The sequence below is a fragment of the Canis aureus genome, chromosome 14 (assembly GCF_053574225.1).
Source record: "Canis aureus isolate CA01 chromosome 14, VMU_Caureus_v.1.0, whole genome shotgun sequence".
Lineage (NCBI taxonomy): Eukaryota > Metazoa > Chordata > Mammalia > Carnivora > Canidae > Canis > Canis aureus.
This window is the reverse complement of record NC_135624.1, coordinates 41,258,435-41,283,466: the sequence shown is the minus strand read 5'-3', so window position 1 is coordinate 41,283,466 and position 25,032 is coordinate 41,258,435. Positions and strand designations below refer to the sequence as shown.

Below are 25,032 nucleotides of genomic sequence, written 5' to 3'. Positions count from 1 at the left end.
ATGATTCCAAGAAGGAAAGAAATGAGCAAAAAAGATATGTGAAGAAATAATGGCTATGAATTTCCAAAACCTGAGATGACATGAATATGCCTGTCCAAGAAACTCAATGAGTCCAAACAGTTCATAAACTAAAAGAGATCCACACTGAGACATATTGTAGTCAAATTGTTAAATTCCAAAGACAATGTTGAGGGACACCCGGGTGGCTCAGCGGTTGAGCATCTGCCTTTGGCTCAAGTTGTGATCCCAGGGTCCTGGGATCGAGTCCCGCATTGGGCTCCCCACAGGGAGCCTGCCTCTCCCTCTGCCTGTGTCTCTGCCTCTCTCTGTGTGTCTCTCATAAATAAATAAAATCTTAAGAAAAAAAAAAAAAACAATGAAAATGTTGAAAGCAGCAACAAACAAATCCACATGCACCAAGGAGCCTATGTAGGATAAATCGCTGATTGCTCTTCACAAACTATGGAAGCCAGAAGGTAGTGAAGAAGTGGGATGGTGTTTTAATAAGTTTGAAAGGAAAAAAGACGTCAACCAAGAATTCAATACCCAGCAAAACTATCGTTCATTCTTGAGGATGAAATTAAGACATTTCCAGATAAAGAAAAGGTGACAGAGTTCATTACCAGTAGACCTGCTTTACAAAATATGCTAAAGGGAGTCCTCCAGGCTGAAATGAAAGGACATGAAACAGTAACTCAAAGCCATAGGACAAAATAACATGAACTAAATAGGTTATATTACTTAACTTTTGTTATGGTTTATTTTCCTACATGGTTTAATATTCTAATGCATAAAATAATCATAAGTCTATGTTGGTGGGCATAAAACAGATAAATGTCTGTGACAATAACAATATAAGGAGAGAAGGCCGGAGATAAATAGGAAGAATGCTTATACTACTAAAATTACATCAGTATTATTCAAACTAGGCTGTTATAAGCTTAAAATAATCCCCACAGTAACCACAAAGAAAATAACTAAAAATATACACATATACAGAAAAAGAAAGAAAGGAATTAGAATAATATACTACAAGTACAAAAAAACAGGCATGGACATAGAAATAGAGGGGGAAAAAACAAGACATACGTAAGACAGATAAGATGATAGAAGTAAATATTTCATCAGTAATCATATAAAATACAAATGGATTAAGCTATCCTAGTAAAGGCAGAGATTGGCAGTTTGGATTTTAAAGAATCAGGATCCAACTACATGCAGTCTATGAAAGATCACCTTAGCAATAAGGACACAAAGAAGTTGAAAGGATGAAGAAATATAATTCATGCACAGTAACTAAGAACAGAGTTGAAATGGCTCTAGTATTATCAGACAGAGACATGTTGACAAAAAAAGTTAGAAGATTAGAAGAGACAAAGAAAGAAATTATAGATAAAAAGCAAGAAAATATTATAATACATACACATACACACCTAATGGTAGAGTCCTAAAATATGCAAAGCAAAAATGACAGTTTTAAAAGGGGGAGAAAAGTTCTTATAATAAGGATAGGAGACTTCAATACTCCTCTTTCAATAATAGATAGAACAACCAAACAGAAAATCAACAAGGAAAGAAGACCACCTGAAGGACACTAAAACCAATTAGACCTAAGAAACATCTACAGAACACTCCATGCAACAGCAGAATACATATTCTTCTCATGTGCACATGGAACATTCTCTAGACCATAGTACAGTCTACAAAGCAAGTCGCAACATATTTTATTTAATTCTGGGTTTTTTTTTGTTTTTGTTTTTAAAGGTTTTATTTTATTCTCTCATGAATAAATAAAATCTTTTAAAAATTTTAAAATCCTAAATTATCTTTTCCAATTACAATAAAACTAGAAATTAATTACAGAAGAAAAATTGGAAAATTAAACCAAAAATTTTTTTAAGATTTAATTTATTTATTCAGGAGAGACACACAGAGAAAGGCAGAGACACAGGCAGAGGGAGAAGCAGGCTCCATGCAGGGAGCCCAGTGTGGGACTTGATCCTGGGTCTCCAGGATCATGCCCTGGGCTGAAGCAGCGCTAAACCGCTGAGCCACCAGGGATGCCCCTAAACCAAACTTTTAAACAACAAGTAAGCAGAAGAAGAAATTACAAGGGAATGTAGAAAATACCTAGTGATGAATGAAAGCAAAACCACAATATACCAAAGCTTATGGGATGTTGTGAAAGCAGTGCATAGAAAGAAATTTAAAACTTTAAAAGCATACATGAAGGGGTGCTTGGGTGGCTCTGTCAGTTAAACATCTGCCTTCAGCTCAGGTCTTGATCTCAGGGTCCTGAGTTCAAGCCCTGCACTTGGCTCCATGCTGGTCGAGGTGCCTATTTTAAAATTAATTAACTAATTAATTTGTTAAAGTTCTCAATCAATAACCTAACTGTACACTCCAAGAAACTAGGGGGAAAAAGTGTGCCAGGGTGGCTCAGTTGGTTAAGCATCTGACTCTTTTTTTTTTTTTTTTTAGCATCTGACTCTTGATGTGGCTCATGTTGGGCTCCACACTGAGTGTGGAGTCTACTAAAGATTACTCTCTCCCTCTTCCTCTGTCCCTCCCCCACCCCCCACTCTCTCTGAAGAAGAAGAAGAAGAAGAAGAAGAAGAAGAAGAAGAAGAAGAAGAAGAAGAAGAAGAAGAAGAAGAAGAAGAAGAAGAAGAAGAAGAAAGAAGAAGAAGAAGAAAGAAGAAGAAGAAGAAGGAGGAGGAGGAGGAAGAGGAGGAAGAGGAGGAGGAGGAGGAGGAGGAGGAGGAGGAACCAGGGAAAAGCAAACTAAACACAAATAGAAAGAAGGTTGATAGTAAAGATCAGAGTGGAAATAATGATCTAAAAATACAGAAATAGAGAAAATCAACAAACTTCAAGTTAGCTCATTGAATTGATCAACAATGTTGACAAACTTTTAAGCTAAGTAAATAGATAAAATTTAAATTATTAAAAAACTGAAGTAAATGTGTGGTCATCATGACCAGCCTCACAGAAATAAAAAGGATTATGTAAGAATACTATGAACAACTGTATGCTAACAAATTAGATAATCTAGATGAAATGGACAAATTCCTAGAAACACGCAATCTACCACTGACTCATTAAGGAGAAAATCTGAATAGATTTGTATCTAGTAAGAAGATTGAATCAATGATCAAAATCTTCCCACCAAAGAAAAGCCCAACACAGATGGCTTCACTGGTCGATTTTACTGAACATTTTAAAAAGAATACTAATCCACAAATTCTTTCTAAAAATTAAAGTGGAGGGTGGCTTGATGACTCAGTTAAGCATCCAACTCTGGGTTCAGCTCAGGTCATGATCTCAGGGTCATGAGATCAACCCCACATCAGGCTCCACGATCAGCATGGAGTCGGCTCCTTCTGCCTCTCCCCCACAATAAATATTTTAAAAATTAAACTGGAAGTAAAACTTCCTAACTCATTCTATGAGGCTCAGATTACCCTCAGAGAAACAAAAACTAGGTACCTCTATCCCTTATGACTACTGATGCAAAATCCTCAATAAAATACTAGCAAACCATGGGATGCCTGGGTGACTCAGCATTGGAGCGTCTGCCTTGGGCCCAGGGCATGACCCAGGGGTCCTGGGATCAAATACCGCATTGGGCTCCCCACAGGGAGCCTGCTTCTCCCTCTGCTTGTGTCTCCGCCTCTCTATATATATCTTTCATGAATCAATAAAACCTTTTTAAAAAATTCTAGCAAAGAAAATTCAATAGACTATTGGAAAGGATTATACACTATGACCAAGGGGAATTTATCCCCAGAATGAAAGAATGGTTAACATCAAAATCAGTCATTGTAATTGATCACATTATCAGAATGAAACAAACAAAAAAAAAAACCCTACTTGATCTTTTCAACGGATACAAAAAAAGCTTTTGGTAAAACTTCAGTTTCTTGATAAAAACACTCAATAAACCAGAAATAAAATGAAACGTCCTCAGCATGGTAAAAATCATATAGAAAAACCTAATATAATACATAATGGTATAGACTGAAGGCTTTAAGATCAAGAACAAGTAAAGGATGCTCGCTTTTGCTACTTCTATTCAAGAAAGTACTGGAAATTCTAGCCAGAGCAATTAGGCAAGGGAAGTGAATACAAGGCACCCAAGTTGGAAAAGAAGTTAAACTATCTGTGTTAACAGATTACATGACCTTATATGAGGAAACCCTAAAGATTACACACACCAAAAAGAAAAAAACAAGACAAAACAAAATCTTAGGAACAAACTAATTCAGCAAAATAGCAATATACAAAACCAGGACATAAAAATTAGTTGCATTCCATTAATTAAAAAAAATTAAGAGGGACCCCTGGGTGGCTCAGTGGTTGAGCATCTGCCTTTGGCTCGGGCCATGAACCCAGGGTCCCGGGACCAAGTCCCACATCGGGTCCCTGCTGGGAGCCTGCTTCTCCCTCTGCCTGTGTTTCTGCCTCTCTCTGTGTCTCTCATGAATATATAAATAAAATCTTTTAAAAAGAAAAGAACATTTAAACAAATGGAAATATATCCTATGTTCATGGAAGGCTTGATGGATTCACATGACAATACCATCCTAACTGATCTATAGATTCAATGCAATCCCTATCAAAAGCTGTGATTTTGCAGAAATAGAAAATCCCATCCTAAAATTCATATGGAATCCCAGATAGGGATCCCAAATAGCCAAAATAACCTTGAAAAAGAACAAAATGGAGGACTCCCTTCCTGATTTCTAAACTTCCTATAAAGCTACAGAAAATGACAATATGGTGCTGGCATAAGGACAGATGAACAGAATAGAACCCAGCAATAAACCCCTGCATTGTATGGTCAATTGATTTTAGATAAGGGTGCCACGACCATTTATGAACTGTTTGTGTTTCCCCTCTGTCCCACCCTACTATTCATGATGTTGAAGCTCTAACCCAATGCGACTGTATTTGGAGATAGGGCTTGTTAACTGGTAATAAAGGTTAAATGAGATGAAAAAGGTGGGGCCCTAATCTGATAGGGCTGATGCCCTTATAAAAGGAAGAGACATCTGAGATATTCTCTCCCATGCCAGGACACAGTGAGAAGGCAGCTGTATTGAAGCCAGGAAGAGAACCCTCACTAGGGCTGAATCATCCAGCACCTAGATCTCAAACTTAGTTTCCAGAACTATGAGAGTCAAATTTGTTTTTGATAAATTTGCATTTTAAGCCACCAGGTTTGTGGTATTTTTATGGTAGCCTAAGCCAATACAGGCATAGCTGGTTTTATTGTGCTTTGCTTTATTGTGTTTCTTGCAAACTGAAGATGTGTGGCAATCCTATGTTGACCAAGTCTATTGGCACTATTTTTCCAACAGCAATTTATTCACTTTTTGTCTGTCACATTTTGGGAATACTACAAATACTCTCAATACTTCAAACTTTTTCACTATTTTTTTAAAGATTTTATTTATTCATGAAAGAGAGAGAGAGAGAAAGGCAGAGACACAGGCAGCGGGAGAAGCAGGCTCCATGCGGGGAGTCTGATGTGGGACTCGATCCCAAGACTTGATCCTGAGACTTGATCTCGAGACTTCAGGATCATGCCCTGGGCAGAAGGCAGGGGCTAAACCGCTGAGCCACCCAGAGATCCCCCAAACTTTTTCACTATTATATTTGTTATGGGAACCTATAACCAGTCATTATGATTTGCTGAGAGTTCAGATACCATTTTTTAGAAATAAAGTGTTGAAGGTTTGTACACTGTATTTTTAGATATGTCACTGCACACTTAATACACACTGTAGTGTAAACAAAACATTTATATGAACTGAAAAATCAGAAATTCATTTGACTTGCTTTACTGAGATATCTGCTTTATCAGAGTGGTCTGGAGCTGAACACACACTATCTCTGAGATATGCCTATACTATTCAACGGGGATAACTGTGTCTTTTCAAAAAATGTTGTATGGAAAATTGGATGCAAAAGAAGTTGGACCCTTACCTGATACCATATATAAAAGTCAACTTATAATGGATCCAAGACCAAAACCTTAGACCTAAAGCTATAAAACTCAGAATAAAAGGGGAGGGGGGGGCAAATCTTCCTAACCTTGCATTTAACAGTTTCTTGGTTATGATAACCAAAGCATAGGCAACAAAAGAAAAAATAAACTTCATAAAAATTAAAAATTTGTGTGCATCAAAGGACACAAGAGTAGATAGAACTCACAGAATAAGAGTAAATATCTGCAAATCGCATATCTGATAAGGGACCACCATGAAAATACACAAAGAACTCCTACACCTCAAAACTTAAAAAATAATTAAAAACCCAATTCTAAAATGGGCAAAGCAGGATCCCTGGGTGGCGCAGCGGTTTGGTGCCTGCCTTTGGCCCAGGGCGTGATCCTGGAGACCCGGGATCGAATCCCACATCGGGCTCCCGGTACATGGGGCCTGCTTCTCCCTCTGCCTGTGTCTCTGCCTCTCTCTCTTTCTCTCTCTGTGACTATCATAAATAAATAAAAATAAAATAAAATAAAATGGGCAAAGGACTTGGACAGATATTTCTCCAAAGAAGACAGACAAATGGTCAATAAGTGCCTGAAAAGATGTTCAACATCATTAGTCATCAGAAAAATACAAACCAAAACCACAATGAGAAACCATTTCACACCCATTAGGATGGATACTATTTAAAAAAAAATAAATAACAAGTGTTGATAAAGATGTAGGGAAATTAGAACCCTCTATTCGTTGCTGCTGGGAATGTACAAGGGTAAATGGTACGTGGCTGTAAAGTGGTACAGCCACTGTGGAAAAGTCTGGCCGTTCCTCAAAAGGTAAAGGTAGAAGAATTACCATATGATCCAGCAATTTCGCTCCCAGAATTACACCCAGAAGTATTGAGAGTAATGATCCAAGGGATGCCTGCATGGCTCAGTTGACTAAGCAACCAATTCTTGATTTTAGCTCAGATCATGATCTCGGGGTCATGAGATCAAGCCCCACATAGGGCTCTGCCATGGTTGTGGAACCTGCTTAAGATTCTCTTTCTCTCTCTGCCCTTACCTCCACCCCCACTGCTCATGCACTCTCTCCCCTACCCCCAAAAAGGTCAAAAAAAGATACTTGTGCACCCACTCGCAGCAGTGTATGCACAACAGCCAAAAGGCAGAAACACTCAAGTGTCTATTAACAGATGAGTGAATAAACAAAACATGGTATCTACGAACAAAGTCATATTTTTCAGACATAAAAAAGCATGACATTCTGATACAGGCTACAAAATGGATGAACCTTGAGGACATTATGCAAAGTGAAATAAGCCAGATATAAAGGGAAAATATTGTATTATTCCACTTATGAGGAACCTAGAATAGGCAAATTCATAGAAAACAGAACAGAGATTGTCAGCGGCTAAGAGGAGGAAAAGAGGGGAGTTATTGTTTAATGGGTATAGACTTTGTTTCAATTAAAAAAAAAACAGTAGTGATGGTTATACAACACTGTGAATGTACTTAATGCCACTGAACTATACATGTAAAAATGGTTAAAATGGTAAATTTTATGTTATGCATATATACCACAATGAAAACGGCAATTATCAACTCTATTACAAAGACACACAGAAAAGTATGACTATGTTAATCTTTTAAATTTACAATACGTAAAAACATGTAAATATGTAGAATTCTTTCCAGTGTGAGTTTTCTAGGATTAAAGAATAGCAATAGGTGAAGATCCTATGTGCTACAATGACAAGCACACAGTATTTCCTTTTTTAAATGCTCTTAATTATGTGTGAAAGGAAACTTATATCAGCAGTGACAGATTCTTTTCCTAAGTGGGGGAGAACTTCTTTTTGCTTAATCCTCTTAATTTCTCTAAAATGAACATGCACTGCTTTTGGTTTAAGAAAAGAATTTTTGTTGCTTGTTTTTAATTAGAAACGCCCGTCATCTGTAACAACACTGTGTGGACAATAAATAAGAGGGTGGGGTGGGTCATATGTAAGAAGTACATAGTGGAACTCATGAATCCTCCTCCATGATCACCTCGAGAAGTCTTCCCGGAGGTGAATCCTCTGATGCTGGCACATGTTCGAACTGTGCCGGAAGGCCTTCCCACACTTGCTGCATTTGTAGGGCTTCTCGCCAGTGTGGATCCTCCGGTGCTGGATGAGATAAGTGCCCTGGCTAAAGGCTTTCTTGCAATCACTGCATTTGTACGGCTTCTCTCCGTGGTGAGACCTCTGGTGATGGATGAGTCTGGAACTGTTGTGGAAGGCCTTCCCACACTCACTACACTTGTATGGCTTCTCTCCTGTGTGAATCCTCTGATGCTGGATAAGGTGTGTGCTCTGGCTGAAGACTTTGCCACAGTCATTACATTCATAGGGCTTCTCTCCAGTGTGGCTTCTCTGATGTTCAACAAGTTTGGTTTTTTGGATGAAGGCTTTCTCACATTCATTACATTTATAGGGTTTCTCACCAGTGTGAATTCTTTGATGTTGGATAAGGTTAGAACTTTGGGTAAAGCCTTTGCCACATTCTTTACACTCAAACGGCTTCTCCCCAGTGTGGGTCCGGCGATGTCGGATAAGGATTGAGCCATCACTGAAGGCTTTCCCACAGTCGTTACACTTATAGGGTTTCTCTCCAGTGTGGATTCTCTGGTGATATATAAGGGAAGAATAGGCGCTGAAGTGTTTCCCACAATCACCACACTTGTAGGGCTTCTCCCCAGTATGAATTCTCTGATGCTTCATGAGGTTGGGCCTCTGATTGAATGTCTTCCCACACTCACCACAACGGTAGGGGATCTCGCCTGAGTGCATCCTTCGGTGATTGATGAACTCGCAGCTCTGGCTGAAGGCTTTCCCACACTCATCACATTTGTAGGGCTTCTCTTCACTATGAAGCCGCTGGTGTTTGACAAGATTAGCACTGTACCTGAAGGCCTTCCCACAGTAACCACAATAATGTAATTTTTTCCCAAGAGGAATTTTCTGATCTTCTTTAACAACTAAATTTGCACTGAAGAATTCCCCAGAATCATGGACAATATTTGTCTTTTTTGACCTGTGTACACGCTTGTGGTTATTGAGGTATGATCTCTGTTCGAAACTCTGTTCACATATATCGCATTTGTGAGGTCTCTGATCAGAGACAGGGCTTGACCGAAACCTGAGGCCTCCCCCAGACTCCTGAATGCTGTCCTCACTGGTCAGTGGGACTGGCCTCAGGTCTCTCTGCTCCATATGCTTGTCCAGGCTCTCCTCTGGCTCCCTGCTCCATGCAGGGATCTCTTCAGGATCACGTCCCTGGGGAACAGCCCCCTGGAGTTGATCCAGTTCTTCCCTATCAAGCATCTCCTCCGAGGACAACTCCTTAAATTCAGTCCTGGCCCCATGACCTGGAACAACAAACACTACATCTTAGGACCACCTGTCCTGACCTGAGAAGGAAAATAGGAAGATGGTACCCACCACCTGTACAGTATCAATTCCATCATCTCCAAAGTCACAACACCTTGCAGAGATGAGAGCCGGTAGCTTAGAGGCTTAACGACCTCACCTAAGGCTGCAATCTTACAGCAGTACAAGTATTTCAACCCAGGCTTGACCAATTCTTCTGCCTGCCTTCTGCCTAAGTGGGGCTTGTAGGATGTAGGTCCTCATCAGAAAAGTACAGAAGATGGAAGCTTCATACCACCATAGAGACCAGAGGGGCCCTGAAAGTCATGGAGGGCATCTGACAAAGAATTGAGTCTAAGGCCACCTCACAATAGCAAATCTACTCCCAAAATTTATGGTAGAAAAACCAGTTGCCTCCTCAGGACAGAGAGGGCTAATGTCATGCCAACCATGGACTGCAGAGTACACCAAGACCCTTAGCCCTCCTTAGCAGGCCGAACCCATTCTCTGGGCTTTTCTCAAGAGGCCTGAGAGATTGGGATGCCTGGTGGCTCAGTGGTTGAGGATCTGCCTTTGGTTCAGGGTGTGATTCCGGGGTCCTGGGATCGAGTCCCACACTGAGCTCCCTGCATGGAGCCTGCTTCTTCTTCCTCTGCCTATGTCTCTGTTTCTCTCTGTGTGTCTCTCATGAATACATGAATAAAATCTTGGAAAGAAAAAAAAAAAAAAAGAGAGGGAGAGAGACCTGAGAGGCAACCCAGTTAACCATCAGCCCCTTAAACTCAAGATGCCATACAGAATACTTCCTGATACCCTTAAGCCTCCATTCCTTGGTTCCTTGACTAGCCATTCATACACCAACTCCAACTGCAGAAATATGGTACCAGAATGCATTCTCTGTGAGCAAGAGAAACATGCACAACAATCCCAAAATAAGGATAACCAAATATCAACAAGAATGGAGATAAAAAAAAAAAAAAAAAGAATGGAAATAATCTGTGGCATATTCATATGACAGAACACTGTATGGCGATGGAACAGAATGTATGCTGTACAACATGGCAGCCCTCAGATACCCGAATTGACCAGACACAGAGCTAATGGGCAGAGTGGCATCCAGGAGTTAGAGAGGGACCCTATGAGGAGCAGTGGGAAATGACACGTGAGGCCCAGTGGGCATTCTGGGAGCTAGAAAGCGTTCGCATTTTGATTTACAAGATGATTTCTTTTTTGAGATTTTTTTTTCCAGATTTATTTACTTATTTATGATAGACATAGAGAGAGAGAGAGAGAGAGAGAGGCAGAGACACAGGAGGAGGGAGAAGCAGGCTCCATGCTGTGAGCCCGACGTGGGACTCAATCCCGGGACTCCAGGACTGCGCCCTGGGCCAAAGGCAGGCACCAAACTGCTGAGCCACCCAGGGATCCTCTACAAGATGATTTTTTATAAAAATTCACTGAGTTATAAACTTAGGGTTTATCCTGGTTCTGGAAGTATTGTTATTTGAATAAATAAATTCACAAAACAGAAATTCAAGTCTTTTAGCCAGTACTTGCTTCTTAGGACATCATCAAGACACGTGCAAAATAATGCTTATCAGAGTTGTCCACAGCAATGAAACTAGAGAGCACCCTTCCCACTGCCACTTCCAGCAAAAGCAGTGACTGAGACTTGTGGGCATAAAAATGGACACTCAGTGAGTGAAAAAGGAGATGACAGCAGTACACAAGGGATCACTGCATTCCTGTCAAGAAGCAACATTCAGGGACGCCCGGGTGGCTTAGGGGTTGAGCGTCTGCCTATGGCTCAGGGGTGATCCTGGGATTGAGTCCCACATTGGGCTCCCTGCAGGGAGCCTGCTTCTCCCTCTGACTGTGTCTCTGCCTCTCTCTCTGTGTCTCTCATGAATAAATAAATAAAATCTTTGAAAAAAAAAAAAAAGAAGCAACATTCATATATGGATGTGGACAGGCCGCATAAGAAAGGGGACAACAGGCGCACAACGGAACACACTGGTATGTGGTTGATTAGACGTTCTCTCTTCTTTGTATTGGTCTATAACTGTCAAGTGGATAATGTAGACAAGGAGAATGAAGTGATGGTCTCCATCACTATGGCCCTATCTGACCCTCCTCATAGGGCATGAGCTCTGAAGGGCAGGGCTCCATGGGGTCCAGCGTTCCCTCTTCTCTGCCAACAATTCCCCCTTTCACTCTCCTAGAAGATGCAGCTCAAGAATCACCACACTGAGGCACCCAGGCTGATGGGGGTGACCTGGATTTCAACATCAGCCACTCCTAGGGTTACCATGCTGGCCCTGATGCACCTTGTTCTAAATGCCCGAGTCATTAACCACACACCTTGGACTCTGACAAATGCCTGTTGAGCAACTGTTAGGAAGTGGCCCCCCCTCACGCACCTGAGACACTGACTCTCAGTCGCTCTGTCCCCTTGGCGCCCTGTGCATCCAGGTCCCATGGCTCATCCCCTCGCTCCAACTGCGTGATCACCCCAGGCTTGGGACCTGCAGGTCCAGCTCCTGGGAAGAAAATGGGGCCTAGGGTTGGTGCCAAGGATGCAGGGCTGCACTGAGTGGAACCTCATCTGGGACTGTAGCAGGAAGGAGAAGCACAGGCAAAGTGGGGAGCTGGGAAGTCTGGACACTCTGGCAGGTTGGGATGGTCATGAAGATGAGATCTGAGCATTGGAACAAGAATGCAGGGTGCTCTCTCCACCTAGAGGTATGCACTCCCTCTAGGAATGGATTGGGCCTGCGGCAGGGAGGCAGTCTTATCTGGGAGCTTAGAGGAGAGAACCACCAACCCGCCCCACCTGGCCCTCCCTTTGCAAAGACCAGGCCTGTCAAGGACCAGAGGGTGAGGCCCCCAGCCCAGCCCCTGATGAGCCATCCATCCCCAGGGTTGTCCCCTGAACAGCATCCTGGTGAGGGGCCTTACCCAGGGAGACCAGATTCCTGTAGGTCTCCAGCATCACATCCCTGTAGAGGCCCCTTTGAGAAGGGCCCAGACGGCCCCACTCCTCCCGGGAGAATAGCACGGCCACGTCCTCAAAGGTCACCTCAGCCTGGAATGACAGGGGCTGCTGCAGGCCCAGGTGCAGCTTAGAGTGGGCCCTGGGGGCAGAAGCACCAGAAGCATACCAGGAATAGCAGCACAGGGGTGACGAGCCTGATGCCCTAGTATGGCCAAGGAGAGTGAGTGGCCTGAACCTTTGGCCACTAAGCCAGTAACTCTGGAAGGCTGAGGGAGTCCCAGGATCACCCCTCTTCTGCTCAACATCCCAGACCAAGATGGCTGACAGTGTCTGCTGAAGCAAAGCAGGCAAGGAAGCCCTATCTGGAGATTGCAGACCTCTCAGGGAAAACGGATGCTCACCTGGGGCAGAGCAGACAGGTGCAAAGCCTCCATAACCTGGTACCCTGGGCTTCCCAGGAGAGAAATCAGTGGTGAGTCACACTGGTGCTGAGGGAAAAGAGAAGAACACATGGAGGCCCAGCCTGGCCCCTTCTGTGGGCAGCTTCAGGACCGTTGTCATCCCCATCAGGACACAGCTAGTCTCCCAGGAAGACTCTGCTCCCTACCTGGGGCTGCCCTGCACAACCGTGCCCCCACTACAGGAATGTGTGCACAATTCCTCAGGCCATCTGTTCCCCTCGACCTTCTTGACACATCAAGCTGCCTCATTTAGTAGGAAGATTCACTTTATATGAAAGAATAAAGACAACTTATTAAGTGTTGAGTGAAAGTGGAAAAAAAATCAATACAAGGTACAGAACAAAAGTATAGACACTTAAAAATACAATACTAGTAGAAATAAGTTCAGTGTCTGAATGATGGTAAGAAATAAGAGGATTAAACTCACCTACTACAAGCACAAGAGTCTCTGATACACACACAATGCTCCTGCATAACCTAAAATACAGTAACACAGAAAGCCTGAATAGACGACAAACAACACAAACGCTAAATAAAATAAAACTGTTAACGATGTACCTTTTCTTTATTTTGTTTTTGAAGATTTTATTTATTTATTTATTTATTTATTTATTTGAGAGAGAGAGAGAGAGAGAGAGAGACACCAAGAGCAGGGGAGGGCCAGAGGGAGAGGGAGAAGCAGCCTCCCTGCTGAGCAGGAAGCTGGACTCGGGGCTTGATCCCAGGACCCTGAGATCACAACCTGAGCGAAAGCAGATGCCTAACCAACTGAGCCACCCATGCACCCCTACCTTTTACTTTTAAAGCTCTTTATTGAAATATGAAATTTATGCAGAAGTCTCAACAAATCCTGAACACACGCTCAAGGGGCAGTCACAAAGGGCCCAAGCCCACAGAACCAGCACCGAAGTCGGCCCTCCTGCCCCTGCAGGCACTGCTTCCTTCCTGAACTCCTAAGGGTACGCCTCCATTCACTTCCACCAACACACATCAGGTGTGCTTCTGGTGAACTTTATCAAGCACCTGTGCTGTCTACACTCTGGCTTCTTCCCTCCATTGTGATGCTTGTGAGCTTAATATACAATTGCTATGTGTGGTTTCGCAATATTTATACCATCAAAACAGAACTGAAAGTAAAGGGATCCCTGGGTGGCGCAGCGGTTCGGCGCCTGCCTTTGGCCCAGGGCGCGATCCTGGAGATCCGGGATCGAATCCCACGTCGGGCTCCCGGTGCATGGAGCCTGCTTCTCCCTCTGCCTGTGTCTCTGCCTCTCTCTCTCTGTGTGTGTGTGTGTGACTATCATAAATAAATAAAAATTAAAAAAAAAAATTAAAAAAAAAAAGAACTGAAAGTAAAAATCACTAATAGAAACAAAAATAAATAATACATATTAATACAAGGAAAATCCACCCAAAACCTGTACTTACAGACAAATGCATATCTAACAACAAACTCGAAATGTAGAAACCAATACTAAACTGAAGTAGCAAAGAGCAACTGGCAAACCTCCCCTGGAACCAGAGATTTCAACACACTTCCCTCAGAAATGAATGGAACAAGTAGAGAATAGGTACTTAAAACATAGAGATTACACATTTTCCAAAATATACATTCAAAAAGATTAAGGAGGGATCCCTGGGTGGCGCAGCGGTTTGGCGCCTGCCTTTGGCCCAGGGCGCGATCCTGGAGACCCGGGATCGAATCCCACATTGGGCTCCCGGCGCATGGAGCCTGCTTCTCCCTCTGCCTGTGTCTCTGCCTCTCTCTCTCTCTCTCTCTGTAACTATCATAAATAAATAAAAAAATTTAAAAAAAAAAAAATAAATAAAAAAAAAAAAAAAAAAAAAAAAGATTAAGGAGCACCACAAACCAGGCAACAATGGAAGTTTCAACAAATTCCAAACATTGATACCATCTGGCAAAACATTCGCTGACCACTGTTGTTATACTGGAGATATCTGATAAATACATACCCCCTCAGGGGTGCCTGGGCGGCTCAGTCACCTAAGCTCTGTCTTCAGCTCAGGTTATGATCGCGGGGTCCTGAAATGGTCTGCTTCTCTCCCTGCCCCTCCCCTTGCTCATGGGCATGCGCACACTTTCTCTCTAATAAATAAATAAAATGTTTTTTGAAAAGTACCCCCCCCCCAAGAAAAACATAGAAATGGAAAAGGAGGTTACATAAGGGAAAACGTCCATTCTTAGTGCTCTTATTTTAGGACAAGAGAGACTGAAATAAATGATCTGAACTTTTTTTTTTTTAAGATTTTATTTATTCACAAGAGACACAGAGAGAGAGAGAGAGAGAGAGAGAGAGAAAGCGAGGCAGAGACACAAGCAGAGGGAGAAGCAGGCTCCATATAGGGAGCCCGATGTGGGACTCGATCCCGGGGCTCCAGGATTATGCCCTGGTCCAAAGGCAGGTGCTAAACACCTGAGCCACCCAGGGATCCCCCTGATCTAAACATTTAATAAAAAATTAAACACAGACTAAAAAAAGTAATTAAAAAAAATAATAAAATAAAAAATAAAAAAATAAAAAAAGTAATTCAAGAAAAGAAGAAAATAAAGGATACTCGATTTAAAGAAACAACATAATCTCTCAACAGTGCTGTTAAAACACAAAAACATTTGGTAAGTCCAATGGGGGGCAGAAAAGAGATGGAAAAAGATATATTTCAAAAAAAAAAAAAAAGAAAAAGAAATATTTCTAAGAACAGAAAGAGGAGTACCTGGGTGGCTCAGTGGTTGAGTGTCTGCCTTTGGCTCAGGGCGTGATCCCAGGGTCCTAGGATCAATTCCCACATCAGGCTCCCCACAGGAAGCCTGCTTCTCCCTCTGCCTGTGTCTCTGCCTCTGTGTGTCTCATGAATAAAAAGAATCTTAAAAAAAAGAAAAGAAAGAAAAAGGGGACATAATCCTACATACCATATATGCAGCAACAGTTATCAGAGTGTGATCCAAGACCCTGGGGACAAAATGGTAAAACTTTATTGAAGGACATCAAAAAGACCTATGGAGAAACAGTGCTCATAAACAGGAAGATGCAATATCATAAAAATGTCAATTATCCCCCAAGTAAATCTATTAATTCTGTACAACCAAAATTGCAACAGGACATAACATAAAATCTGATCAAAATGATTCAATATCGTAATGATCCAGATTACCAAGGCAATGCTAAAAAAGAACTAAGGTAGACAGAGGCACGCCCTACCACATCAAGACTTACTGTAAGGCTATGGTAACAAAAGTGAGGCGTAAGCATAGCAAAGAAATTAATGAACAGATCTGTGCCTGCAATAAGGACATAATGGCATGCTATCAAAATGGTACCAACACAACTGATCTTCTACAGGAAAGTAAAATTCAGGGACGCCTGGGAGGCTCAGTGATTAAGTGCCTGCCTTCGGCTCAGAGCATGATCTCGTGGTCCCGGGATCAAGTCCCACATTGGGCTCCCTGAGTGGAGGCTGCTTCTCCCTCTGCCTGTGCCTCTGCCTGTGTGTGTCTCATAAGCAAATAAATAAAATCTTAAAGAAAAAAAAAATTGCTATTGTGAAGAGATAAGTCTTGAATTTGCATTTCTTTAGTTCTCAATGACATTGAAGATCTTTTCACATATTTATTAGACTGATTTCATTGTTTATGAATTCCCAAGTCATCCTGTGTTCATTTCTTAAAATAAATGGTCTTTTTACTTTAAAATATATTCTGTGTATCTTTTCTTATGTATTAAGTATGTTTGCAAATACCTTTCACTCTGCAGCTTGTCTTTTAATTTTGTGGTGTACAGAAAAATTTTGGAGTAAAATTAAACTTTTCTTTGATGTACTGTATTTCCCATATTATTTTAATAGCTATAATACATTTTTAAAAAGATTTTATTTATTCATTCACGAGAGAGAGAGAGGCAGAGACACAGGCAGAGGTAGAAGCAGGCTCCATGCAGGGAGCCTGACATGGGACTCAATCCCATGACTCCAGGATCGCGACCCCGGCCGAAGGCGCACTAAACTGCTGAGCCACCAGGCTGCCCTATAGCTATAATATTTTTTTTTAAGATTTTATTCATTTATTCATGAGAGACACAGAGAGAGAGAGAGGCAGAGAGAGAAGCAGGCTCCTCTCATGGAGCCCAACATGGGACTCGATCCCAGATTCCCGGATCACGCCCTGAGCTGAAGGCAGACACTCAACCGCTGAGCCACCCAGGTGTCACTAGCTATAATATTTTTAAATATTTATTTATTTATTCATGAGAAACACACAGAGAGAGAGAAAGAGACACAGGCAGAGGGAGAAGCAGGCTCCCTGCAGGGAGCCCAAGGCAGGACTCAATCCTAGGACCCCAGGATCACACCCTGAGTGAGCCAAAGGTAGACGCTCAACCGCTGAGCCATCCAGGCCTCCCGCAAATGTTAAAGACATAAGGAAAAGGGGATCCCTGGGTGGCTTAGTGGTTTAGCACCTGCCTTCGGCCCAGGGCATGATCCTGAGGCCGGGGGATCGAGTCCCACATCAGGCTCCCTGCATGGAGCCCGCTTCTCCCTCTGCCTGTGTCTCTGCCTCTCTATGTCTCTCATGAATAAATAAATAAAATCTTTAAAAACAAAAAAGGATTAGTGAAACCACTAAGTGTAGAGTATCAATACTACATTATGTATGTAGATTTTTTAAAGATTTTATTTATTTATTCATGAGAGACACTGAGAAAGAGGGAGAGACATGGCAGAGGGAGAAGCAGGCTCCCTGTGGGAAGCCCAATGTGAGACTCGATCCCAGGACCCCAGGATCACGCCCTGAGCCGAAGGCAGATGCTCAACCACTAAGCCACCCAGATACCCCTATGTATGTAGATTTTATTTATTTTTTAAAGATTTTATTTATTTATTCATGAGAGACAGAGAGAGGCAGAGACACAGGCAGAGGGAGAAGCAGGCTCCATGCAGGGAGCTCGACACGGGACTCGATCCTGGGACCCCAGGACCACCTCCTGGGCCAAGGCAGGCGCTAAACCGCTGAGTCACCCAGGGATCCCTGAATGTAGATTTTAAAACACTAGTAAGTGTGTAGAGGTATAAGAAAACGTGCTGACAGAAAAGTAACAATCAACAGAGTGAAAAAGGCATATAAGAGATGGGAGATAAGGGGATCCCTGGGTGGCTCAGCGGTTTAGTGCCTGCCTTTGGCCCAGCGCGATCCTGAAGTCCCGGGATCGAGTCCCGCGTCGGGCTAGCAGGGAGCATGCTTCTCCCTCTGCCTGTGTCTCTGCCTCTATCTATCATGAATAAATGAATAAATAAATCAATCTTAAAAAAAAAAAAAGAAATGGGAGATAATATCTGCAAACCATGTATCTGATTAGGAATTAAGAATTAGGATCTAGGGGCACCAAAGCACCTGGGTGGCTCAGTGGCTGAGCGTCTGCCTTCGGCTCAGAACGCAACCCCGGGGTCCTGGGATGAGGTCCCACATCAGGATCCCCGTAGGGAGGCCGCTTCTCCCTCTGCCTGTGTCTCTGCCTCTCTCTGTGTGTCTCTCATGAATAAATAAAATCTTAAAAAAAAAAAGAAAAGAATTAAGATCTAAAATACATAAGGACTTTACACAACTAAATACGGGGGGAAAAACTATAAAATCCAATTTAACAGGGGCAAAGAACCTCAATTTCCCCACAAAAACATACAAATGACCAACAGGTACCTGAAAAGGTGATCAACCTAATTGCAAATAAAAACCACAATGAGCTTCACCTCATAGCTGTCAGAATGAGTATTATCAAAATGCAAAAGATATGTGAGGTAAGGACGTAGAGAAAAGAAAATCTTTGTGCACTGTTGGTGGAAATGTAAATTGGTGCAACAGTTATGGAAAACAGGGTGGAGGTGCCTTAAAAAAAATCAACCTAAGTGTCCAACAATAGATGAGAGGGTACAGGATGTAGTATATACACAATGGAATAGTACTCAGCCACTAAAGAATGAAATCTTGCCATTCGCTACTATATGGATGAACCTTGAGGGCGTTATGCTAAATGCAATAAACCACACACAGAAAGACAAATACCACATGACCTCACTGATATGTGGTATCCAAGAGAGTCGAAATCAGAGAAGCAGAGAGAAGAATGGATGGTTACCAAGGTTTGGGCCTTGGGGAAAATGGTGAGATGCAGCTAAGAGCACAAACTCTCAGCTCTGCAAGATGAGTATATTCTGGAAATCTAATATAGAGCATTGTGACTACGGTTAACAATACTGTTTTGTAACTATGAAATTTGCTAAGGGGGAGGGGGGCGCCTGGGTGGCTCAGTCTGCCTTCAGCTTGGCTCATGACCCCAGGGTCTTGGAGTTGAGACCCCCATTGGGCTCCTTGCCTTAGGGAGACTCTGCCACTCCCCCTGCTTGTGCTCTCATTCTGTGTCAAGTAAATAAATCTTTAAAAAGAAAAATTTGCCAAGAGGATAGGTCTTAAATATCCTCACAAAAACCAAAAAAGAAAAATTGTACCTAGGTGAGATGAGGAACATGCTAATTAGGTTGAATGTGATTATCTTACAATGCATGCATATATCAAAACAAACGTGTACATCTAAAATTTATACAATTCTTGTGTATCAATTACAGTCAATAAAACTAAACAAAAACTGGGCGGCCCTGGGTGGCTCAGTGTTTTAGCACGGCCTTCAGCCCAGGGCGTGATCCTGGGGACCCAGGATGTAGTCCCGCCTAGGGCTCCCTGCATGGAGCCCGCTTCTCCCTCTGCCTGTGTCTCTGCCTCTGTGTGTGTCATGAATAAATAAATAAAATTTAAAAAAAAAACAAAAACTAAACAAAAACTGCACAAAGCATATTGTTCAAAATAAGGGTTGCTTAGGGAAGCAAATGGGATTGGGGACCCTGAGTCTAACAGCAGTTTCACTTCAACAGCTTTCCTTTCCTTAAAAGCATTCTTCCACCTCAACAGGGGTGCACCTGGTGGTTGGGTCAGTAGAGCACGTGGGTCTTCATCTCTGGGTGCCAAGGGCAGGTCCCACTTTCGCATGGAGCCTGAATTATAAAAAAGGGTGGGGAGAGGGGCAGGCCCCAGGCTAGCTCTAGACCTTGCGATTGCGGCTGGAAACTTTTTTTGTTGTTGTTTTTAAGGGCGCCTGGGTGGCTGAGGTTAACGGGCTCAGGTCATGATCCCAGGGTCCTGGGATCCAGCGCCCCACGGGCTCCCTGCTCAGCAGTCGGCCTCTCCCTCCGCCCCTCCCCCGGCTCCTGCATGCACGCTCTCAAATGAGTAAGATCCTTAAAAAAAGTTTCCTTAAATGTATTTTCAAAGCACAAAAACACGGTGCATTTTTTATTTAAAAAGTCTTAAATGTCAGACCTTGAATAAAAGCCTCTAAGAAGAGAAACAATTTGCCTGCTGAGAGGAACTGGAGCAGCAGCAGCAAAGGGTGAGGAGGGAGAGCGGAGGCTGCAAGGGGCGGGGAGGCCAGACGCGGAGAAGAGGACGGCAAGGAGCGCCCCAGCCTCGACTGCTCCCAGCTACACAGCAGGGGCGGAGGGAGATGGGAGCTGGGGGGGAGAAGGGGAGGGGGATAGGGGGCAGGGCGGGGGGTGAGAGTGTCGGGGGAGGCGGCGGGAGGGACAGGGGGTGGGCCCCCGGGCCGGGGCACGAGTGCGAGGCCGGCCGCGGCCTTCGGCGCCGTGGGCCGGGGAGGGGAGCGGCGCCCGGGCGGCGGCCGGGGAGGGGGCTCTCGGGCGGGGCCGGCGGCGGAGAGCCGTCGGGGGCCTCCCGGAGCAGGCTGCCGGGGGGGGCCGGGTCGCAGCGGCGCGGGGACTGCAGGGCCGGTCGCCGCCGCCCGCCGGCCCACACTCACCTCAGCCGCCGAGGAGCCGCCGCCCGCCGCGCCCTCCGCGCCAATCGGAAGCCGCCGGAAGTGACGCCACCCCCCCGCGGGCCGCTCTGGGAAACGGCCTCCTTGTCTCGATCGTGAGCCGCCTCGAGGCGCGGGACACGCAAGGCGCGGCCACTAGGTGGCAGCCCAGAGCCACGACCTGACGCTCCCGAACCCCCGAACCCAGGCAGCGGGGGGAGGCCTTTGATTTTCTATGAAAACGTCGCTCTTCGCCGGGGAGGGCGCTGGCACCAAGGGATCGGGCCTTTTAGCTAGGCCGAGAAGCCACGTGGTCACCGGGTCACGGGGGCACTGAACCCACTCCCACCCTGAGCCTCGCGCGCTCCAGGGGGAGGGCTTCCTTGGGTACCTGCTGCTGGAGCAAACCCTCCCTGATGGCCACCTTATTCAGAAGGGTAAAACAATGGCAGGTTAGTTTGCTGTCCAGGGAACCAAGCCCAGACCCTCTGCTCATGCGTAAACCTCACCCTCCTCTCTGCTCCACCATGGCCTAAGTGGAGTGGGTAATAAATGAAGAGGAGGAAGGCGAGACCTGGGGGCAAGGCTCATGCTAGACAAGTGTGGACCCTGACATCAAGGAGCCACCTGGCAGCCACAGCCTCACAACCGAGGGGGCAGACTGGTTCTCAGGCCCTCGTGGAGTGCATACCAGGAGCACTGCATGTCAGCCAGCCACCCACCACCTCCCCCCCCCCAACCTCCTTCTCTCAGCAACTGATTAGGCACAGTGGCCCACAGCCCCTGCTTTTGCTCTGGCTCAAAAGCAGCACTGGCAGGGGGCTCCGGGGAGCCCCAAGGCACTAAAGAGCCCCACTACCATCTCCGTGCCAGGTTGGCTCCACATCATCTACCCAAGTTTAGGACCAGGTACCAGGGGTGGCACAGGAAGCCCATTGGGTCTGAGAAACTAATCTGACTCCATCCTGCTCCTCCCACTGCAGGAGGGCTTCCTGGCTCTCCAACCTGTGGTTTTGGGAGTACTGCTCTCACCCCTAAGTGTCCACCCCCTCACCCAGATTCCCCAAGTTCTCAAGAGAAGTTAATGCACATGAGTGGGATCCTCAACTCCCTGTGCAGCTGGTGGACAGGAGGGGGTGTCCCAGTAGCACCCCCACCTCTTCTCTCCAGAGCTGTCACAATTTCCTGGTGCATCCAACTTCATCTTCCTCCTTCCTACATCAAAAGCTCCATGGCAGTCCTCCAAGCAAGGGCCCTTCCCTCTGAAACCATAGGCAAGCACAACTTGGTGGCAGAAGGACACACTTTATTGAGCCCCTCAAGCCTAGTTCTCCTTCTCCTGCACAGTCTTGGTTCCCCGCAGACGCCCAGTCCGGCGAGCAGCAATAAGACCCACTTTGCGGCCAGCAGGGGCATCTCTGCGGATAGTAGAGGGTTTGCCGATGTGCTGGTGGTTGCCACCTCCAAAAGGATGCTCCACAGGCTGCAGACAGAAGAAAACGGCAGACATTAATATTGGGGTGTGGACTTCACCTACCTCAGAACCTGGGTTAAGAGCAGATCGACTGACCTGTGCCATTAAACTGTAACCTAGAGCCTCACTCTACAGACCCTCTATCACAGGAGAGACACTGCAGGAAAGGACCAGTCCAGCTAGCCTCCCACCCCCAATCCCTGAAAGCCCCAACCGCCCATCTCTGGGCTACTTACATTCATGGCCACACCCCGCACACGTGGCCAGCAATTCCTCTTTGCCTTGTACTTGTGGTAAGCACGGCCAGCCTTCAGAATGGGCTTGTCAATGCGGCCACCTCCAGCGACCACACCTGTCGGGAAGACCAGAAACCCTGGGAAAGTGCACCATACACTCCCAGCACCTCAAGACCCTATCAAGCAGAACATCCTTACCAGTGACCCAGCCTCACACTCAGCACTCTAACGTACTCACACACCGTCAGTGTTCCCAAATCTCAGGAACACGTTGCCAACTACCACCACACAGTAAGCCCCCCTGCAGCCTAGCAAATGACCTCAAGTTTCTTGAGGATTGCTGGGGCAGTCAAGCCAGGGCTCTGCCCACAACGTCTGTAACAGCTAATTTGACCCATGACTCTCCAGGAAGGCCTCCAACTTTGACCTGTCTTGGTGGGCAGGTCACTCGCTCTAACCTCCAAATGCCAACAGGAAGGCTGACCCAGTCAGTCACGTACAGCAACCAGTTTTACCTATTTTGTAAGCATATACTCAAGAACGTTCCTTGGCTGGGGAACCTCGGTAACTGAGTGGGGTGGGTGTCCAGCTCTTGGGTCTGGTCATGATCTCACTACTTGCAGATTAAAGGGCGGAAAGTGCTTGAATATTCTCTCCCTCTGCCCTTACTCCCCAGCTTGTGTGTGTACTCTCTCAAGTGAACCTTTTAGGGGGATCCCTGGGTGGCTCAGTGGTTTAGCGCCTGCCTTCGGCCCAGGGCGTGATCCTGAGCTCCTGGGATTGAGTCCCACATCGGGCTCCCTGCATGGAACCTGCTTCTCCCTCTGCTGTGTATCTCTCATGAGTAAACAACATCTTTAAAAAAGTTAAAAAATAAGCCTTTAAAAAAAAGTTAAATCTTAAAAAAAGAAACTATTCTTCGGGTTTGCCACAATTCAAAGTTGCCAGAATAGCAAAACAAACAAACCAGGTTTCAAATCCCCTTAAAGTAATTACCAGGTAGCTTAAAGAAAGTCACCTGCCCCTAAAAAGACTATTAACCCCATGGGTGTAGGAGAAGCAAGTGTGGAATCCCGGGTGAAGCCAGAGCCCAGAGAAGTCTGCCTAACGAATCGGGGTCCGGCCTCACCCACGTCCCAACCAGCGACGGAGAGACCCGCTGAACCCACCCCACAGGGTAGCAGCCCGGGTCCCGCCGCTCACTGCTCACAGGCAAACCCATCGCGCCCGACTCCGCCGCCACTCACCCACCACGGCTCTGTTGGCGGAAGAAATGACCTTCTTTGAACCGGACGGCAGCTTCACTCGGGTCTTCTTGGTCTCCGGGTTGTGGGAGATGACAGTCGCGTAGTTCCCGGAGGCTCGGGCCAACTTGCCCCTGTCACCAGGCTTCTCCTCCAGACAGCACACGATGGTGCCCTCGGGCATAGTGCCCACCGGGAGCACATTGCCTATGTTGAGCTGGGCTGCGAGGAGAAGCGCCCCGGTCAGGAGCTCGGCTCCCTGCAGCCTTCTTCCGCAGCGACCGGCGCCCAACACGTCCCAGGCCTACCTGACCAGGCTGGTGCTAGCAAACACCCTACCCCAAGGTCCTGAGCTCCGCCCGTACGTTCCTCTGCGCCAGGGCGCGCGCCCCCCCGCCCCCCCCCCACCAGGCCAGGACCCGTCCCCGACCCACCCCGACCCCCGTCCCGACAAGAGCCTCACCTTTCTTGCCGCAGTACACGAACTGGCCAGTGTGGATACCCTCGGCGGCGATGAACAGCTCCGTCCGCTTCTTAAACCGGTACGGATCCCGGAAGACGACCTTGGCGAGGGGTGCCCCGCGGCCCGGGTCGTGGATGATGTCCTGCGGGCCGAGGCAGCATGAGCGGCGGGTCCGCGCGGGGCTCCCCGGGTCCTCCACCGCCCGGGACGGGGGCTCCCCGCACCTTCACGATGCCCTTGATGTAGCCGTGCCGCTCGGCGAAGTCCACGGCGCGCAGACGCGCAGCGCCCTTGCGGTGCTTCACGTGCGCGCGGAACACGGAGCCGGCGCCCTTTCTCTGCCCACGGATGACGCGGCCCATAGCGGTCTGGAGACGACTCGCGGTCAGCGCCCAGGCCGCCCAGGCGCCCCCGCCACCCTGGCCGCGGGGTCCCAGCTCCCCGGGAGCCTCCCTCCAGGTCCCGACCCCTCCGCGCCCCCATCCCTGGCCGTGCGCCCCAACCCTCTCAAGGGTCCCGCCGGGCGCCTAGCGGGCCCCCAGGGCGGCGGATGGCGGCGGATGGCGGCGGATGGCGGCGGATGGCGGCGGATGGCGGCGGATGGCGGCGGATGGCGCCGGGCCGCCCTCCACAACCACGTCCTACCTGCTGCCGAGCGCGGCGGGAAGAGGGGACGCGGCGGCGGCTGCCGCCTTATCTTCCGGGGCGGGGAAGAGAGCCGCACGACCTTCCGGCCCGGCCGCAAGCCCGGTGCACGCTGGGACTGGCGCGCTTTCCGACCGCAGGAGCGTCTGCGCAGGCGCAGTAGGAGCCCGGACCCGCGGGGCACAGCTGGCGCGGGTGCAGCCGGGGCGGTTCTCGCGGGGCGGGGTCTGGGGGC

At 46.4% G+C, this 25,032-nt stretch overlaps 2 protein-coding genes across 16 annotated transcripts in view; both read right to left on the bottom strand.

Moving 5' to 3' along the window:
* The window catches only part of ZNF34 (zinc finger protein 34), a 33,098-nt gene extending 11,182 nt beyond the window's left edge, over positions 1–21,916 (bottom strand). For 2 of the 15 annotated variants that reach the window (XM_077847804.1, XM_077847806.1), the window contains exons 1-4: positions 15,794–15,833; positions 12,805–12,891; positions 12,367–12,493; positions 11,829–11,948 (exon numbers count right to left, since the gene is read on the bottom strand). In XM_077847804.1, coding sequence (XP_077703930.1) covers positions 11,829–11,948; positions 12,367–12,493; positions 12,805–12,891; positions 15,794–15,796 — 337 coding nt within the window. In that variant the 5' untranslated portion in view covers positions 15,797–15,833. Of the gene's footprint in view, positions 1–732; positions 9,408–11,828; positions 11,949–12,366; positions 12,494–12,804; positions 12,892–13,010; positions 13,130–13,291; positions 13,342–14,838; positions 14,925–15,597; positions 15,741–15,793; positions 15,834–18,268; positions 19,624–19,842; positions 19,924–20,738; positions 20,809–21,892 lie in introns of those variants that run through there. The other 13 variants (XM_077847793.1, XM_077847791.1, XM_077847792.1 and 10 more) reach the window with 13 other exon arrangements.
* Positions 21,917–22,020: 104 nt separating this feature from the next.
* Positions 22,021–24,952, bottom strand: RPL8 (ribosomal protein L8). The gene is made up of 6 exons (XM_077847807.1): positions 24,798–24,952; positions 24,377–24,520; positions 24,153–24,294; positions 23,693–23,911; positions 22,446–22,561; positions 22,021–22,218 (listed from the first exon to the last, which is right to left on the bottom strand). Exons 2-6 carry the CDS (start codon positions 24,512–24,514, stop codon positions 22,060–22,062), a joined length of 774 nt encoding a protein of 257 aa, XP_077703933.1. The 5' UTR covers positions 24,515–24,520; positions 24,798–24,952; the 3' UTR covers positions 22,021–22,059.
* Positions 24,953–25,032: the final 80 nt, after the last annotated feature.